The 18,036-nt window shown below is 34.9% G+C and overlaps 1 protein-coding gene across 1 annotated transcript; it reads right to left on the bottom strand.

Moving 5' to 3' along the window:
• Nucleotides 1–13,671: 13,671 nt before the first annotated feature.
• LOC131055063 (4-coumarate--CoA ligase) lies at nucleotides 13,672–16,312 on the bottom strand. Its single transcript, XM_057989689.2, has 7 exons — nucleotides 15,765–16,312; nucleotides 15,118–15,596; nucleotides 14,713–14,911; nucleotides 14,435–14,580; nucleotides 14,253–14,320; nucleotides 14,035–14,137; nucleotides 13,672–13,927 (listed from the first exon to the last, which is right to left on the bottom strand). The coding sequence occupies exons 1-7, from the start codon at nucleotides 16,261–16,263 to the stop codon at nucleotides 13,817–13,819; spliced, it is 1,605 nt and encodes a 534-aa protein (XP_057845672.2). The 5' UTR covers nucleotides 16,264–16,312; the 3' UTR covers nucleotides 13,672–13,816.
• Nucleotides 16,313–18,036: the final 1,724 nt, after the last annotated feature.

The following is an 18,036-nucleotide window of genomic DNA, read 5'->3' as shown; positions in this document are numbered from 1 at the left end:
TTTTATTGTGTACCTCTTAAGATTCATAATACTTGTTGTTGCAAGTACCATTTGGAGTTTTCAATGTACCATAAAATTTTATACCATATTCATTCTACGATGCATACTAATGAGATGTTTCAGGAGTGTGGTGCAATGCTATTTCCGAGATCATCAAGAGACTTGCAAGATCTATTTTTATGCCCTAGAGACGATGACTTCTATTTCTATAGAAATGATTGTTTGAATGAGAGGTGCTCACAATGTGGTGAGTTGTCAAAGTTTGTTTCATGTTTTCATGAGGGTAGCGAACACGAGTTTGGAAAGAATTATGTTGAGAAAAAAAGATATGAGATAGTGAAATATACTTTTAAGAGTGGAGGTGAAGGTTCTAGATGAGAATTAGTCTCAAGAGAAGTGAGTGTTGCTGATTTTATTTTGGATTTTAAGGAAAATCTTTTCTACAAGTATACAAGGCACACCCATAGGTCTCAGTGTTTGGATCAATAGTTCAGGATATATAAGAACTCTTTCCCGATTGGCACTATTGTATCGGTGGTTGATTTTGCAGAGAACTATACATTGCAACCACAAAATGAGGTACAATCTCAATACTAAAATTCAATCCAGATTGCTATTTTTGTTCACATTACATATAGATATGCTCCTGATAGTACAAAAGAGGACATGAAGATAATCAGGGAGTATCATTTTTATATGAGTGATGATAGATCACACTCCTCCGAGTATGTGCAACATTCTTTCGAGAAATTTTTTGAGTTCTTGCATGAGAAAGATATTGCAATTGATTGACATATCATATGGTCAGATAACTATATGGGTCGATTCAAGAATGCCAGTATGTTTTATTGGTTGAGTATAATGCATGTAGAGAGGCATATACCTCATATTTGGTGTTTTTTTGAGGTAGGGCATGAGAAGGGGGAGCATGATGGAGCAGGTGCATGTTTGAATAGAGCTCTAGTTAAGGAGCAACTGAGGATTTCAGCTGCAAATTTCTCTGATGCATGTTCTATTGTTGATTGGTGTAGTTCAACATTGTCACATGGAGGTACTCTTGATTCAGCAGTGACCAGATTCTTTTGGTTGGTTGAGGAGGGCACAGTCGGATACAGATTGGATTGTCAAACATTTAAAGATTCTTCAAAGATGCATTCATTTCTCATCTTAGATGCAAGTACATGGACCATGTGGACACGAGCGTTGGCTTATTTTTGTCAGATTTGTGTTCGGCGTGATTGGGATCAGTGCGAGTCAAGTGAGTGGGTTGATACGTGGGTTCCCCAACATCTAACTCCTTTATCTCAAACAATATCCTTGTCAAATGATGACATGGAAAGTTCACTTGAGTATGATCGTCTATTAGATCTTGTACAACCAAGACATGTTTTTGTAGTTGTTGCACCGCAAGGGAATGAAGAGAGATCAAAATATTGGTTGGCACGATGTGTACAGGGAACACAAAAGCTAACACAACCAATGACAAATGATGATGGGTTCACATATCCTATAGGTTCAGTTGTTGTTGTGGGAACTTGGTTGCGAACATACATGATTAGAAAGAATGGCATACCTACATTTGAAGACTATGAGAGACACAAAACCATTCTCATGTATTGACACCTTATTATAGCTACAAATGTCAAGTTGTTGAAGCATCAAGAAAAACCGAAGACCAAAGACCTATGGACAGTGACTACTGCTAATCATGAAGCAATACTAGATACTCTTAAGCAAAGAGATGACCCTTTAGGCATACTTGAGTAGTAGGTCTTTAATGGTGCCTTATTATTTTTATCATGCATTTCATTTCAAATAATGATCATTAAACCTAAACCTTAATGTTCAAGTTTGTTATGTGTATATTAAGGATGTGTTCAAAATGCAGGTCTATTGATGAACGATTTTTTTTGGCAACACAGTTTTTGCATGCACATAGCGGGTACACTCGATATAATTCGAAGGGACGTATTTTTGCAACACGGCTTATTATCATGCATTTGATGAGCTTTACAATTTTTGTTATTAGACAACACTATTTGACAATTTTTGATGATATAATTATCGCAAAACCTTTATGCTCATGCAGGTTTTTTTGATGATATACAACACTATCACATTATGATTTTTGCGTCAACATAGTGGGTTCTCTTGATATAATTCAAAGGGATGTATTTTTATGATATATAATCCCACCTTTTCATTTATTATCATGCATTTCAGTTGAAATGATTATCATAAAGCCTTTATGTTCATGCATGCATTTTATGTGTAGACTAACAATTATAAAAATACAGGTTCATGCTAGATCATTCGCCGTTGACTAGTTTACTCTTGGTGATTGTACATATTCCTTTGTGAATTAATGAGATTAAATTTTGTGCATAAACACTAAGTCAAGTGAATGTATTTCCATTTAGAAATGACAATATCTACCATTGTCTTCAACCATGCAGAGAAATGCAGTGAGAAGGGCTTTAATCAGCATGCATCTTTCTTCAAAGTTGTGCTTGTAGACTTTGTAGAGAATCTGGTAAGTTTCGTAATTGTACAATCTTGTACGTCTTAAAAATGTTTCAAATTATATATTTATAATTTGACAAAATAATTTGTAATAAGTGTTATAATTTGTTTCTTGTAGCACATTCATTCCACATAAAAGGGTTGCTTATTTTGGTCTTCATTTATATGCAGACATTGCTGTACGTAAGATTTTCTCTTAGGACATGAGGATGTCTGATGCAAATGAAGTGGGATGTTGTATTTGTATATGGATGTGAATTTATGTAGCTTTTTTATGATGATATACGATGTCCATGAGAAAATTTGTTTAGTTATATTGATGATATACAATGTATCTGTACATGAGTACATTAGTGTAGTTGTATTGATAATGATGAAAAATCATGTTTGCATATTCGTTCATGGATGTCACATGCAAGTGTAATGGTAATTATGTGTATAAAATACATGGAAATATTGATGATCATTATGTGTCTACAATGTAATGCTTGTTTATCTATAATTTTTCATTGAATGAGACTGAAGAATTTTTTGCCAACTGAAAAAATGTTGTCCTAAAAAAATCGTAGGGAAAATTGAAAAATAGAGATAGGATTTTGTAGGGACCCCTCTCATGGCCCCGTAGGTTCAAACAAATCATTCCCAGATGCCATGGATTCCAAGTTAGGGCCCATCAAAGTTTGACAATTTTTAGCACTTAGGGTGCTCAAGGGACGACGCCGGTAGGGTATGACCCCGAGTGTTCAACCGAGTGGGGGGGGGGGTGGAATATGAGCATACATAGGGTAATAATGCCTAACTGGACATGTTGGAATTGATGGTTCGTTATCACGATGAGAAAAACAAGAAATTGGCCATGCGACAACATTCAATTGAATGAGACTGACGAATTTTTTGCCAACTGAAAAAATGTTGCCTTAATAAACCGTAGGGAAAATTGAAAAAAAGAGATAGGATTTTGTAGGGACCCTTCTCTTGGCCCCATAGGTTCAAGCAGATCATTTGCAGGTGCCACGGATTCCGAGTTAGGGCTCGTCAAAGTTTGACAATTTTTAGCACTTAGGGTGCTCAAGGGACGACGTCGGTAGGGTATGACCCCGAGCGTTCGACTGAGTTGAGGGGGGGGGGAATAGGAGCATGCATAGGGTAATAATGCCTAAATGGACATGTCAAAACCGACGGTTCGTTATCACGACGAGAAGACCGAGAAATTGGCCACACGACAACATTCGATTGAATGAGACTGATGATTTTTTTGCCAACTGAAAAAATGTTGCCCTAATAAAACCATAGTGAAAATTGAAAAACCGAGATAGGATTTTGTAGGGACCCCTCTCATGGCCTCGTAGGTTCAAACGGATTGTTCGTAGGTGCCATGAATTCTAAGTTAGGGCCCGTAAAAGTTTGACAATTTTTAGCACTTAGGGTGCTCAAGGGAAAACGCCGGTAGGGTATGACCCCGAGCGTTCAACTGAGTGGGGGTGGAAAAATAGGAGAATGTATAGGGTAATAATGAATTGTATTATATTGTTCATTAAATGAATTGTATTTTTCATTATACAAACAACACTTATGATGAAATGAAATGAATTGTAATGTTCATTAAATAGCCATTATTAACCATTGTTAATTATTGGATTGAAGATTAAAGTTTTCCATGATAACACCATGCACACATGAGAAACAATTTATATGATCAAATATCAACATCTGTATATGTGAAAATATCAAATGATTACAAGTGTATGTTCATACATAAATATGGCATAAACGCCAACTCAAACAAAATGTATGTCTATATACGTGAATGTATGTCCATATACAAAATATACATGCCAAATAGATATGTAAGCATCCCAAAACTATCTATAACATCCTAAGCTACTGATGGATCATCAAAATTGATCCTCTTTGCCACATTGCTTGGCTCTGAAGGATCCTGCACAAGAAAAAATAAACCATGATTAGATTAGTTATATTATATAAATCACATTTGAAAAGTTAACATAAAAATGAACTATAATTGAACTATTATTGTTTACCTCATCTCCATGTTTTCTCTTTGGATTTGGAGGACTCTTGATGTATGTCTTCGGTAGAGGAGGTATGTTTTCAATTTTTTCTTACACAAGCTACATATGTTCACAAACATGACAATGATACAAGTTAGCAAATAATTGTCACTGATAATAATGAATTATATCTACTAAACACAAAATAAAATAAACACACATGTACTCAAGGCATCTCTTCTTCTTCTTCTTTAGGTATAGTGGGTGTAGTCAACAAGGATGTGAAGCCAAGAATTTTCTGTACATATACACAACAAGTATATGAAACTATCAATCTATATCTAGACGTGTATAATCATTATAAGTTATTTAAACTATTCATTCAATCATATTTGCATTCAATTACCTTTCCCTTTTATCCAACTGCACTACCAAATCCTGAATCACTCAACCCCGCACTCATGCTACTTGTGCCCTACAAGAGTAAAATAAGATATACATGCAAGTTACTACATAATCTAAATAATACCAATATAAATGATGAGCATGTATGTACAATAAAATACAAACGACTAGGTGCAATAATATATGTACCGTAAAGCTATCAAGGCCAAATGAAATGGCCGTCAAGGTGCCCTCCTAGATCTGTGTCAACTCCTCCTTTGTCATCAACTGTTAAATAGACCATGTAAATAAAAATTAGTACTTAATATTATCTAGATTATAAATATTCATTTAAAATATAGAATGAATTGTGAAAATACATATCTTACCACTACATCATCAATGTATGATGAAGGTGCCTCCTCGCCTCTAGCATGTGAGGACTCTCTAGGGTATCCTCCAGTCTGTGTCATAACATCTGGGTCATAATATCATGCATCTCATGCACCTCATAATCTACAGTGTGCGTAGGAGGATCAACAGGCTGTCCAACTGGACCCAGGCATACACCCACACATGACACAATTATGAGGCACACAAATATGTGGAGCTGAGGAGGATGTGCCAGCGCCACCGGATGCACTACTACCATCAAAAGTAGGCTGAGCTACTACCCTAGCCTGTGAAACCAAAAGGCTACTCAAAGAGTGAATAGCCGATATGGTCTGTGATGCCGCCTCACAGATGATATTTGGATGCTGCATTGGAGGTGGGGGATCAACAGGAGGAGGGGGGACATATGGGCCCTGGACTACTCTAACTGCCCCAGGTCTATTTTGGGGCATACCTAAACCCACACCCTGGAAAGGTTGGATGTCAAAGTAGTTCACATGTTTTCCTAAAACAAACCCTGCATACAATTTTTTGATGAAGTAGAAGGGGTCAACAAGATTGTTGTTGGGTGGTTTATCGAAAACCATCCACCAACGATCCCAAAATTTTTTCACAATACCATCATTTGTGCACTATTTAATAGAATTTTTTTTTTTGGGGGTCTACGGGTTTACCAGTGTGGGGATTCACAAACAATGAGGTGATAGCGGCTTTGGATATCTCGAGATCCTTGATCTCCTTATCGGACAAGCCATCCGCATATTGTTCCCTCATAGAATCTCGCCACAAAAGAGCGACATTGTGCTCCTCAATGATGGTTTCTATACTCTTTATGATCGACATGAGGGGATCAAATGTTGGGTTCAGGCGAGGGATCCTATGATAGACATCTGCAATCCCCCTCAATTGGTTCAAATTTTGTGCAATTAAATCCTGAATTGAGGGGGGGTTTGGCAAAGGAGGGTTTTGTGCAGGAGGGTTTGGTTGTTGCAGTTGTGGTTGATCAATGTTTTCACTGTTATCCCCCATTTTTAACCTAATTGAATGCAAACAATTGAATTTAGTTAAAATTTTTGAACAATTTTGTATTTGATTTAAAAAAACCTAGTTTTCATGAAATTATTATTTTTGAATGAAAAACCAAATAAACATTAAAAAAAATACAAAAAACTGAATGAAAATGATGAAAAACAATAAAAATCCTACCTTTTAATGGGTTTTTTTGCAAATTTGGGTCACAAAATCAAATATCGGGTCCAACCGGATATCGGACTTTAAAAAATCTCGCAGCCCATGGGTGAAAAATAACTCACGGGCTATCACAGTCCACTTATATTGTCTCAAAAAATTGGATATCCAATAAAATCCGATATCTGATTTTATTGGATATTGGATTTTTATAGTTAAAATATTTAAAAATAATATTATATTATATAATATAATAATATACTATATAGTACATATTATATAATAATATAATAATATATTATATATTATATATTTTATAATATATAATACAATATAATAATATATTATATAATACGTTTTATATAATATATAATATAATATTATATTATATATTATATAATATATAATGTAATATAATAATAAATTATATATTACATATTATAATATATTATATATTATATAATATATAATTATATAATATATCATTATATTATATATATTATTATATATATTTTTTGATCGGTAATAGTTTTTGTATTATATTAATGCAAAATTTTAAGCATATAAAAATGCAGTCTCCCATAGTCCCTTTACATACTGTAGGCAACAAACCCCCATACTACCCACAACCATACAGTATGTTCTAAAAAACCATACAACCTATGCAAGTCCAAAAAAGACCAGTTCAAAGCTGCTCCCACCAAACCCAAATATTATAGAAATAGTTTAGTTTTAACATAAAACTATTAATAGAAAATTTGTAAAAGCATATAAAAACAATGACCGAATGGCCGCTCACTCCCTGTCGCCCTGACTCTCCTTCTCCCCTTCCTCCTTGGTGGCCAAAGCTTTACCTCTTGCGCTTCACATTTCTTCTTTGGGATTCAATCCAAACATCTGAAATAGGGGTCACCTTTCAAGCTCGCTAGCAACTGAACAACTCATTCTTCCTCAAACCTGTCTCTCAGGTCTCTACCGGCTTCCATCCATGCTATCACCTGTAATGCCTTCAGGACTTCGTCTGCCCTAATTATTTTCACACATATCTTCATATCTTCCCATCCAATATGAGCACGTTCACGACATTGTTCTTTTATATCATCCTTCGGCCAATGGATAAAGGACAACAACTCCTCTTGGTCATCTCCCTCCCTGATACGAATGCCTACTCGAGGCACAACCCACCCCAGAAGTGAGTCGATATTGGGCAAGTACTCCCCATCAATCACTTTGGTCAATGTGAGTCTAATCTTCTCCACCTTCGACTCAAACTTGCATGCCCATGCCAGAATCAAGGAGTACACCTCCATATTCATCCGGTATTGATGATGGACATAGACCACCTCTTCTGCAAGCATGAGGGGAGCCGCACTCCACAACTTATACTCCTTGTAATGGAAAAGTCCCTGCATCCTCTTCTCCGTCACCTTGCCCAAGAATGGCACCAACTTCTTATCTGTGCATAGGGTGAAGTTTGCTTCCATAGTCACCTGCAAATTGAAACTACACCAGCTTCTGCAATGAAAATGTCATAAAAGCCACAAAGTAGCACAATCAATTAAAAAACACACAAACACTAGCTCGCAAACCAAAGGGAAATAAATTCCTCCGCCGTCGTTTAGGATGGGTAATGAATACAGAAGTGATAGCATAAATGCCATGAGATTGCACTAAAGATTTGCTGCCATCCTCCACCCACACCAAACATGCAACCTGCCAAAGATAACTACCACATTCAAGGAGCAAGTGTCAACTTGCATGGTGTACTTGCCAAAAAACTTCCCTCGCTTACGTATTGTAGGCAACAAATTCCTAAAAGACTACATTTAAGACCACGTCCATAGTCTTCTATCTCCTTTCCACCACTTGGCCGTAAAACTATCCATATCACATCCAATATTAGATAGGAAATCTGCCACTGCATTTGCTCCTCGCTTGACATGGGAGACACAAAATTCCACAAATGATTTGAGCTTCTCTTGAATCGTAGACACCCAGCGGTTTATTTTCCAGCATGGAGTGTTGCCTTTATCAATTGCATTAATAACTACATGAGAATCTCCTTCCAAATGCAGGCGTTGGACTTTCATATTTAAAGCCAACTCAGTTGCTAGAAGTGTCGCCTAGACTTCCGCTTCATTATTCGTACCATCTTGCAAACGTTGTGCTCCTTTGAAGAGGATAGACCTGTTATCATCCCTCACCACCACCCCAACACCTGAGATTCTCGGATTTCCTCTTGAAGCACCGTCAAAATTGACCTTTATCCACTCTTTACTAGGTGGTTCCCATTTAACAACCCTTATGTCAGAAAAAGGATCAACCCCTGAGGACCCATTAACTAGTTATATATATTATATAATATAACACAAATTTTCGTGTTTTTAGGCGAGTGGAAAAGGCTATTTTTTTCACATCCACTTTTTGCCCCCCCATGATCCTGCACTAACCCTTTTATAGATATGGATCTATATACCTATACAATGTCTATTTCTAAGAGTTAAAAGGAGTTTGAAATTCTATTTATGAAATGAGAGTATTCAAAGTTTTGATTTTAAATTTTAAACCTATATCACATGTCATTTAATTGTTACATACATAAAATACACTTTTACTTTATCATCAATTATTAGTCTTTTTATATGTGTTACTATCATGTATTATGATTTTTTATAACAAATATTAATAATGAGATGTGAAAAAAGTTTTTTTTCTATATTAGTTATGCATTTATATGGTAATATGTATTTCGAGTGTTAAATGTAATTATGAAATGAGAGAATTAAAGTGTGTAACAAATGAGGAAAATGTGCTAAATGTACACTTTTTATCAATAATACAAAATTATCAAATAAGTACAAAGGACACTATTTAAAACTATGAGAATTTTGACTGTTTGTTTAACAATGAATTCATGGAATATACATATTTTTTTATTTGTTTCTAAATATTAAATATTCATCACATCTGATTTGATATAAATATAAATCATATACAAAGCACATTGTCTACTCACCATTGACTACCAAACCTTTTCATATTTTTTATTACCATGCATTATCATTTTCTATATAAATATAAAACTAATCATCTAAAATGAGAAATTTGATATTATAGGGGAAGAGCACCAGTAGTTGAGCATGTATGAATTGTTGTGAGAGGAGTTGATACTTTTTTCTCCAATAATAATACAAATAAAAACTATTGTTTGAAACATAAAATATCAATTTTTGTACGTTTATGCACCAATAGTTGTGACTTTAAAGTTGTTATTGTTAGGAAATGTACCATTAGTTGTGAAAATTAACCAATCATGTGATGCCACATCAGCTGCACATGTATTAGGGCATCTTTTGCATGCCTATTGGTCTCAATTTTTTTGGGGGCTTTTTTGGACACCTTGGCAAAAAGCATGCTGATGTGGTGCCGTACTTGATGATGTGGTGCTGAAACCTTAGTTATAAGTAGGGGACTTGCCAAGTAAGCTACTGTAAAAAATTGGGAGTGATTTGAAATTTCCACATAGGATTTTGAGACACATGAAGTTAGGGTGCACAACTACTGGGTCCACTCCCCTAATCCACTTGTACTTGATATATATGAGTAATTATGGCTATGGGTTGTTTTAAAATTCAAGGCTATCAATTAAAGGAAATTTTGCGAGGATGATAAAGTGCAAAAAATTGTGAATGAGTCTATAAAGTAGTGAGAACATTGTTGGGTTTGTTCAATTATAAATCTTTTTTTTTTATAGCTAGAAACATGAGCAAGTTATATGTGTGTGTGTTAGGTGTTAAATTTGTCATTATCATTCTAGCTTATTCAAAAGATTGATCTTTAATAAGAGTACATATTTTAGTTTTCATTAATTGGAAAAAAAATTAAAGTAAAATTTCTTATGCATAATCAAGAGGGTAGACATAAAAAAAATTAAAATCAAAATGAAAATTATTTGAGTTTGCCAAATGAAAGTGATTTATTTCATCCATTATATTAGATATATATTAGATAGAACACAATGATTTTGAATATAATTAAACTTGTGCACCCCTAAATGCATCCTTTTGACATGGCTAGTACAAGTGCCATGCATTAGCAAATAATAAAGGAGTAGAAGTAGAGTTATAGACCATAGGGAGGAAGTCATTTTAGTTAAGATGACCTAACTATGATCTTTATTATAAGATCAACAATATATCAATAAAAAGTACAAACATGAGCCACACTTAGAAAAATACTAGGATGTCCACTTAGATGACCATGAAGTGAGAAAAATGAAATACAAAAGGTTAATTTAAAGGAAAATAAAGACTTTGGGTGTGCACATGGTACTACCACAAATAAAGGAGTATTGAAAAATGTTTTAGATCTTAGGTATGAGGCTGAAAGGATTTTCAACCAATCCCTTCAATATCCAAACTAGCTCTTAGCTAGAGGTAACATCAACCAATGAAATTTCTAAGCTAGTAGTAGAGGATATTAAATCTTGGTTCACACAATGTGCCCATGCATTGTAGTTGAAGGGAATAGTGGTCACTTAATTGAAATATAATACCAAAAATTGGAAAAGAAAGGTTAGAGAAGAAGACTTTGATAACTATCTAGTAAAGTAAAGGAAAAATAGGAGAGACAAAGGAAATTGAGGTCAAAAAGTGTGAGAAGCTGAAAGAAGAAATGGTTCTAGCTAGAGTGGTAGCAGCTAAAGTAGGTGTAAATCAACTTCTACTTTCTATTCCAATAAGTTTGGTTAGATCCTCCATGATAGCCTCTCTAAGTGCTTCTATGGTACAAATTATAGAGGAAGTTATAGCTATAGTAAAGCAACAAGATGCAATTCAAGGTGAACACCAAGATAGAGGAAAAGGTGTGAATGAGATTATTGATCCAGAGAAAATGGAAGATCCTGCGATTTTATCACCTATAGTACCATCCATTCCATAACATCTACCTTAAAGACAATAAGTTATAGCAAAAAGTAAAGAAAATAATGAAACCCCATTAGGTCCAAAAGGATAGAGTACCTCTCTTGCCAATGAGGAGCTTCAATTGATCAAAGTGAAATAAGAAAAGGAGGTCCAAAATGAAGAAAGGTGTAAAATAAAGCCTCTCAATTTCACCTCCTCGATGTCATTAACCTAACAAAAATAATGAAGATGAAGACATGTAGGTGGATATGAGATAAATTTTGGGGCTTCAAGCCACATATTATCAATTTTTACATGTAGCGAACGAACAAGATTATTTTCTTGAAAATTTTAAGCAATTGAATAAAGGGTTACTTCCCAATATAAGTAGAAACTAGAGGAAAAAAGTAGAGGGGGAGTTCAAATACTAGAAATATGACGGACAAAATGAATTAGGATTAGGGAAAGTGCAACTAATACCAGAATTAAATGTTTGCCACCTAAACATTAAATGACTGGTAGAAAGGGCAACAATGACAAGAAATAAAAAGGAATTTTTTGGATTACACTTCATCGTGAGGTCTTATGTCATCAAGGATAGTAGCACGAATCACATCAAGGATATCATGAAGATCCATCCATATTTTCAAATGTTTGGAAAATGGGCCCAAAGAAGCCAATATGTCCATAACATTCTTTCCTTCTCTTCTCATATGACTGAGTCTTACCTAGCCAATCTTGAGGGTGATGTCTTGACACATGGCGATGAGGTGTTTACATTTCCAATCAGGTCTGTCTTCTCTTTTGGGAATTAAAATAGTGTTCTATGAATCACCTTCGATAATGATTTGTCTATACCCTCTATCTCTTGCAATAACTAAGCCATAATAAGTAGTTGCCACTTTCACAACACTTAGGATTTTTCTCCCTAGGTTAGCCACATAGGCTAGGATGAAGTTACCCCTATTGTCATGCATGACCCCACCCCCACCCACCCGACTTGGGTTACCTTTAGAAGAGCCATCACTTGGATTGGTTTTGTTATTTGCCTAGAAATTCTATTAATTCTTTCTCACAACTTATTAAAAAATCATTAAAATATTTTAAAAATAATATTAGACCTTGAGTAACATTAACTGATTTGGTGCATTGGGAAAAAATTGTGAAAGAAAAAGTAACTAAATTTATCGGTAGATATCCAAAATTGTGTTCTCAAATTTCTTATTCTCTTCTTCGTGTTGATATTCAAAGGGTTTTATTGGAAATTTACTACAAATTAGAGATAAGATATTTCTTATAAAATTTCCTTCATTTACACACTTGTATGCAACCTTTTGTGATTATCAACTTTTGATTAGTCAATATGAGGGATCTTTCTCCATGAATCCAATTAAAAAATATGATGAAGGTCCTTCAACTTATTGCTGTTTAAAAAATAAAATTATTATTTTTATTAAGATAAATGCACATTCTTTACATATAACATTCAAACATAAGTTACATCTGCATCACCTCCTATTACAGCCCACTATTCATCTAGACAAAATAATCAACATTTTTCCTAGCATTCTGAGATCTTACATTCTATTACGTTTGAATTGTTAAAGAATGATTTATTTATACTTCTCCCATCCATCCCATAGACACTTCCAAACCTTTAACTCCTTTATTTGACACGAAGGTCTTTTGCCAATATCATCATACTCTTGGACATGCCATCAAGCAATTACTTGGAAACATCATGACTTCGTTCTTTAAGTCAAAAGGATAGTTATAGTATATATTTCAAACTATTACTTGGATATTTGATGTAGTAGCATCCTCAAATAAAAAATAATCCTACATAAAAAAATGATGGTTAGATTGTGATTCTTAGTGTTTTAATTTGTTCAAATTTATTTTCATATATATAAGCTTTGAACTAAAATATTCAAAATTTTAAAAAAAGAAGAGAATGATGAAAATTGAATTATCAAATCCAAAAAACAAGACAAACTAATTCCTTCAAACAAGAATCTATCTAATAATATATATGAATGCAAATCAAATTGTATATCCACAACATTATACATTATATAAATATATTTATGTGAAAAAATCTCTTAAGAAAAAAAAAAAACAACCATTATATTCTTAAGAATCAACATCAATTCAATACATTTATCATGCTTGTGGGATCTATCCAACGTATATACCGACAAGGCTAGTATATAGGCTAAGCAGAATACTCCATGCAGTTAAAGAGCAAGCAATTATTGTCGTAAAGGTGACCTTCAATATGACCCACAAGTAATTTAATATGCTATTTAAAGCCATATTTAAAAGTATTTCTAGTTAACATTTATAAAAAATCTAAGCTCTAATAATATGCTATTAAGAGCCATAATGTTCCAATCTATTCACATTATTTGATCATCCTGATGGAAATTTGGATTGCATTTGATTGCGCAATATCTTTCCTGACTGAGATTTAGGAATTGAATCTACAAAGTAGACATGGTGAAGTTTCTTGTAAAACACCACCTGCGCACCATACACAAGTTTCAAACAGACTTTGATCAACATTTTCTACTATTTCAAAATTCAAATACATGTTTTTATGACAGATGTATTCATTTTTTAGTGTTCACCTCTTTGGCCACAAATTGCTTGATCTCTTCGGCAGTTATTTCATGGTTACCAGATATGACCACAAATGCTACTGGCAGCTCTCCTACAGCTTCGTCTTTTTGTCTGTACCAAACAATTGGATGGGTACAATTTTAATAGAAAATAGTTATGTGTTTAAGAATAATTAACAAAATTGGAGAAATGGAAAAAGGGCAGTTGATTAGATAATCAAACTTACGCGACTACTGCCACGTCTGCTATAAAGGGATGTTTCACCAAAATGGCTTCTAGTTCTGCAGGAGCCACCTGTTCACCAACATGGTTATAACACACAGAAGCATCCAATATACGGTATTATCAAAGTTTTCACATCTCATTAGTTCAATAATGGACTTAAATAGAATGAGATGTGAATTCAACCTGGAAGGCTTTGTATTTGATGAGCTCCTTCACACGGTCTACAATGAAAAGCTCCTCGTCGTCATCAATGTAACCAATGTCACCTGTATGCAACCACCCATTCTTGTCTATAGTCTTGGCTGTGGCCTCTGGATTGTTTAGATAGCCTGCTCATTTCATCAAATTTAATATTTTACACACTTTTCAAGCTTCTACTGTTCACTATATAATAGAAAAGAACTTGTGCATAAAAATGGTAAAAATTTATATTGAATCAATGTGTTTTCTTATCATCACACCTTTCATTAATTGTGGGCCACGAATGCAAATCTCGCCTGATTGACCGTGAGGAAGTGAGAGTCCGGTACTCAAATCAATGATCTTTATCTGGGCGTTCCTAACGACAGTTCCCCCTGAACCAGATTTTATTGGGAATGGTTCCTTTGCAAATGCAAGGCTCATCGCTATTACTGGCCCAGCTTCTGTCATGCCATATCCCTGTATAAGAAGTTAAATTGAAGACAAATCTTGGTCTAAACACCATTCTAAACTTCGATATGTTTCATGACTTATCTAATATCACACTGGTTCTACTCACAATTTTATGAAAAAACTTAACACATTAGTTCTAAAAGATCGTGAAAAATGTCTTTTAACGAAACCTTTGCTTTGGGAAAAAATCTCTCTTGCATGAATTTCCTAACCTGGGCAATAGTCGCATTGGGAATCTTTGCTTGAAGTGCCTCCTCCAAATCCTTTCCAAGAGGTGCAGCACCTGACATGAGCATTCTCAGAGACGAAAGATCATATTTCTCCACCGCTGGATTCTTCGCCATGGCCAAGACCAGGGGAGGCACTAAAGGTGCAAAACTAACTTTGAAACTCTGTATCAACCGTAGTAGTGTACACATTTCAAATTTCTCCACAATCAAAACAGAAGCGCCACTTCTGAGTGAGCAAAGCAGCATATTAAGAGAATAAATATGAAAAAGCGGCAGCAGGCACAACATGACGTCATCTGGGCGGAGATGCACGTTAGTGTTTTCTCCATCCACCTGTTGAGCAACGGTAGAAACAAGCGCTGAGTGTGTCAACATAACACCCTTGGGAAGCCCAGTCGTCCCAGAAGAAAAGGGCAGCGCAACCACCTCCTCCGGTCCCACTTCAAATCCCATTTCGCAGGCTGTTTTCAATCATCAAACGATCTAATAGTTAAAAACAAATCTAACTATTTATATTTGTTCCAGTGTTTGGTATAAAAGGATTTGAGTGTAACGTTACAGAGCGATATATTAATACAAATACTACAGGAAAATGTAGGAGCATAGAATTTTCGTTGTAATACAAATACCTTGTTGTTCAAGAAGAACACTAAAGGCCACGCATCCTTGTGGTGCCGGGTCCTCAAGAGTAACAATGATAAGATGTTGGTTCACATTATTGAGCTTCTCCACGTATGTTGCCCTGGTGATGACGAGCTTGGCTCCTGAGGCATGGGCCTGCTTCGCAATCTCCCCGGGAGTATAGTGAGGATTTGCAGGCGTGGTGATGGCACCAATGAAAGAAGCTCCAAGGAAAGTAAATACGAATTCAGGGCAATTGGGCAGTAGAATCATTATTACATCACCCCGCCCAACTCCGAGTCTGGCCAGACCAGCGCCCACCCATGTGCTTATTGACTTCACTTGCTCGTAGTGGTAAACTTTCCCTGTGGAGCCCTCTATAATGCACGCTCTCTCTTTCACCTCCGCCATTCTTTCAAAACAGTAGGTGTGTAATGGCAAATGGTTTGGTATTGAAATGTCCGGAAGCTTTGATCTGTACACAAACTCTTCTTCTTTTGCAGCCATTCTCTTTCGCAAACTCTTGAATTGGGTTTTGAATAACTCTCAAATTGCTTGCGATTCTTGATTTTGTTGCCACACTATAATCACAATTGCAGTGCGTATATATAGATAGATGGATATACTGACCATCCGAAGAAATCGGAGAGTAATAAATGCACATACTATATAGGTCAGTTACGAGACAATAAATTGTGAGGCTCGTCCGCCATTTCTGACCTCCGAAAATTTGTGGGTTCAGCTTCCGTACTCTTCTTAGTGAGGAAACATAATGCGTACTTCTGGTCGACCTAGATTTAGCTTTTCTTTGTGGATGGAACTCTACCAAAAAACTGTATTAGTGGAGCAAAGGTAACTCCATGCGAGGAAGGAAGGTTTTATACGATAATTTGTATTTCAAGAGTTAAAAAGGAATTAAAGTTGTACTTATGAAATGACACATTAAAGTCTCTCTGAAAAGATAGTATTAAAGTGTGTCTAAAATGAGGAAAATGTGTTCTTTTATTTTCAATAATACAAAATCATTAATAAGGGGTAATATTTAAAAAATGACATATTAAGGTCTGTTTAAGAAAAGGTAGTATTAAAGTGTGTCTAAAATGAGGAAAATATGTTCGTCTATTTTCAATAATACAAAATCATTAATAAGTAAAGGGGTAATGTTTAAGAATATGAGATTTTTTCTTTTTGCTTAGCAATTAATTTGTGAAATGTACATTATGTTATATATATATATATATATATATATATATATATATATATATATATATATATATATATATATATATATATATATATATATATATATATATATATATTCAAGCAAAGTGGCAAGCCACTATAATTTTATAACTATTATATAACTGGTTCGAGAGCTCCTAAGGAAAAGAACCAAAAAAAAACCCTTCTTCCTCGCTCAGTTACAAAATAATAAAAGGTTCATAATACCTAACTATCAGAATATAAAAATCTAATCCAGTAGGATTAGTCCCAAGAGAACCCCATGAATAAGATATCCCAGTTATAGAGCATAACCTTGTTACAAAGTTTCACAAAACCCCAGCCCATAATAGGGTCCAAAATAGAACATCCTCAACCTTGGCTTGCGATGGAAATCCACAATTATCTTGGCACATTCCCAAAGTTGCACTTCTGAGAAGCCGCTATGACATTCCATGGTCCTGTTCCAATAAGGAACTCTGTTTAGTGTACATTGTGCTGTGTAGACAACTGCAACTGCTACCATTGATGGTGGGTACCTCAACATTTCATACTCCACTAGATAACAATGTATATTCTCCTCGCCTGACTTGGAAACCCTTGAAATTTGTGACGTTCTGATTGCAATATTATTTGACTTCTTTCCCACTTCCCTTTGCAATTTTGAAGAGCTTCTTCCAATCTCTTGTTCTTATCCATCAATGCATCCAGAGTAAAACAGGGTTGCCTTATTGCTTCTCTTTTTTGTTCATCTCTCTCGAGCAATTGAATCCCCTGAACTCTGTTTTCTTCAAGTAGTTGATAGACCTCATTTTGTAATTCCCCAATTCCCAGATTCTATTCCATTACTAATTTTCTTTTGCTTCCAATGTGATCTCAACATTCTTACTCTTTGTACAAAGATTTATATTCTCCTCTTGTAACTTAGAGATATTCTCTTTAAGAACTTGTAGTTGTTGAACGTTAACTTCAGTTTCATCCCTCAGTTTATTGTTCTCTACCACAAGACCATATACCTCCCTCTGCAATTCTTGTATTCTCAAATTATGTTTTGATATG

This window comes from Cryptomeria japonica, chromosome 5, assembly GCF_030272615.1.
Source record: "Cryptomeria japonica chromosome 5, Sugi_1.0, whole genome shotgun sequence".
Taxonomy (NCBI): domain Eukaryota; kingdom Viridiplantae; phylum Streptophyta; class Pinopsida; order Cupressales; family Cupressaceae; genus Cryptomeria; species Cryptomeria japonica.
The sequence above is the reverse complement of the archived record's forward strand: the minus strand, read 5'-3'. Positions and strand labels throughout refer to the sequence as shown.

Coding starts and splice junctions, on each gene's coding strand:
- LOC131055063 (XM_057989689.2), bottom strand. CDS start 16,263: ATGGCTGCAAAAGAAGAAGAGTTTGTGTACAGATCAAAGCTTCCGGAC. Junction 14,581..14,712: donor TGGCCCACAATTAATGAAAG/GTGTGATGATAA, acceptor TGAAATGAGCAG/GCTATCTAAACAATCCAGAG. Junction 13,928..14,034: donor AGCAATTTGTGGCCAAAGAG/GTGAACACTAAA, acceptor TATGGTGCGCAG/GTGGTGTTTTACAAGAAACT.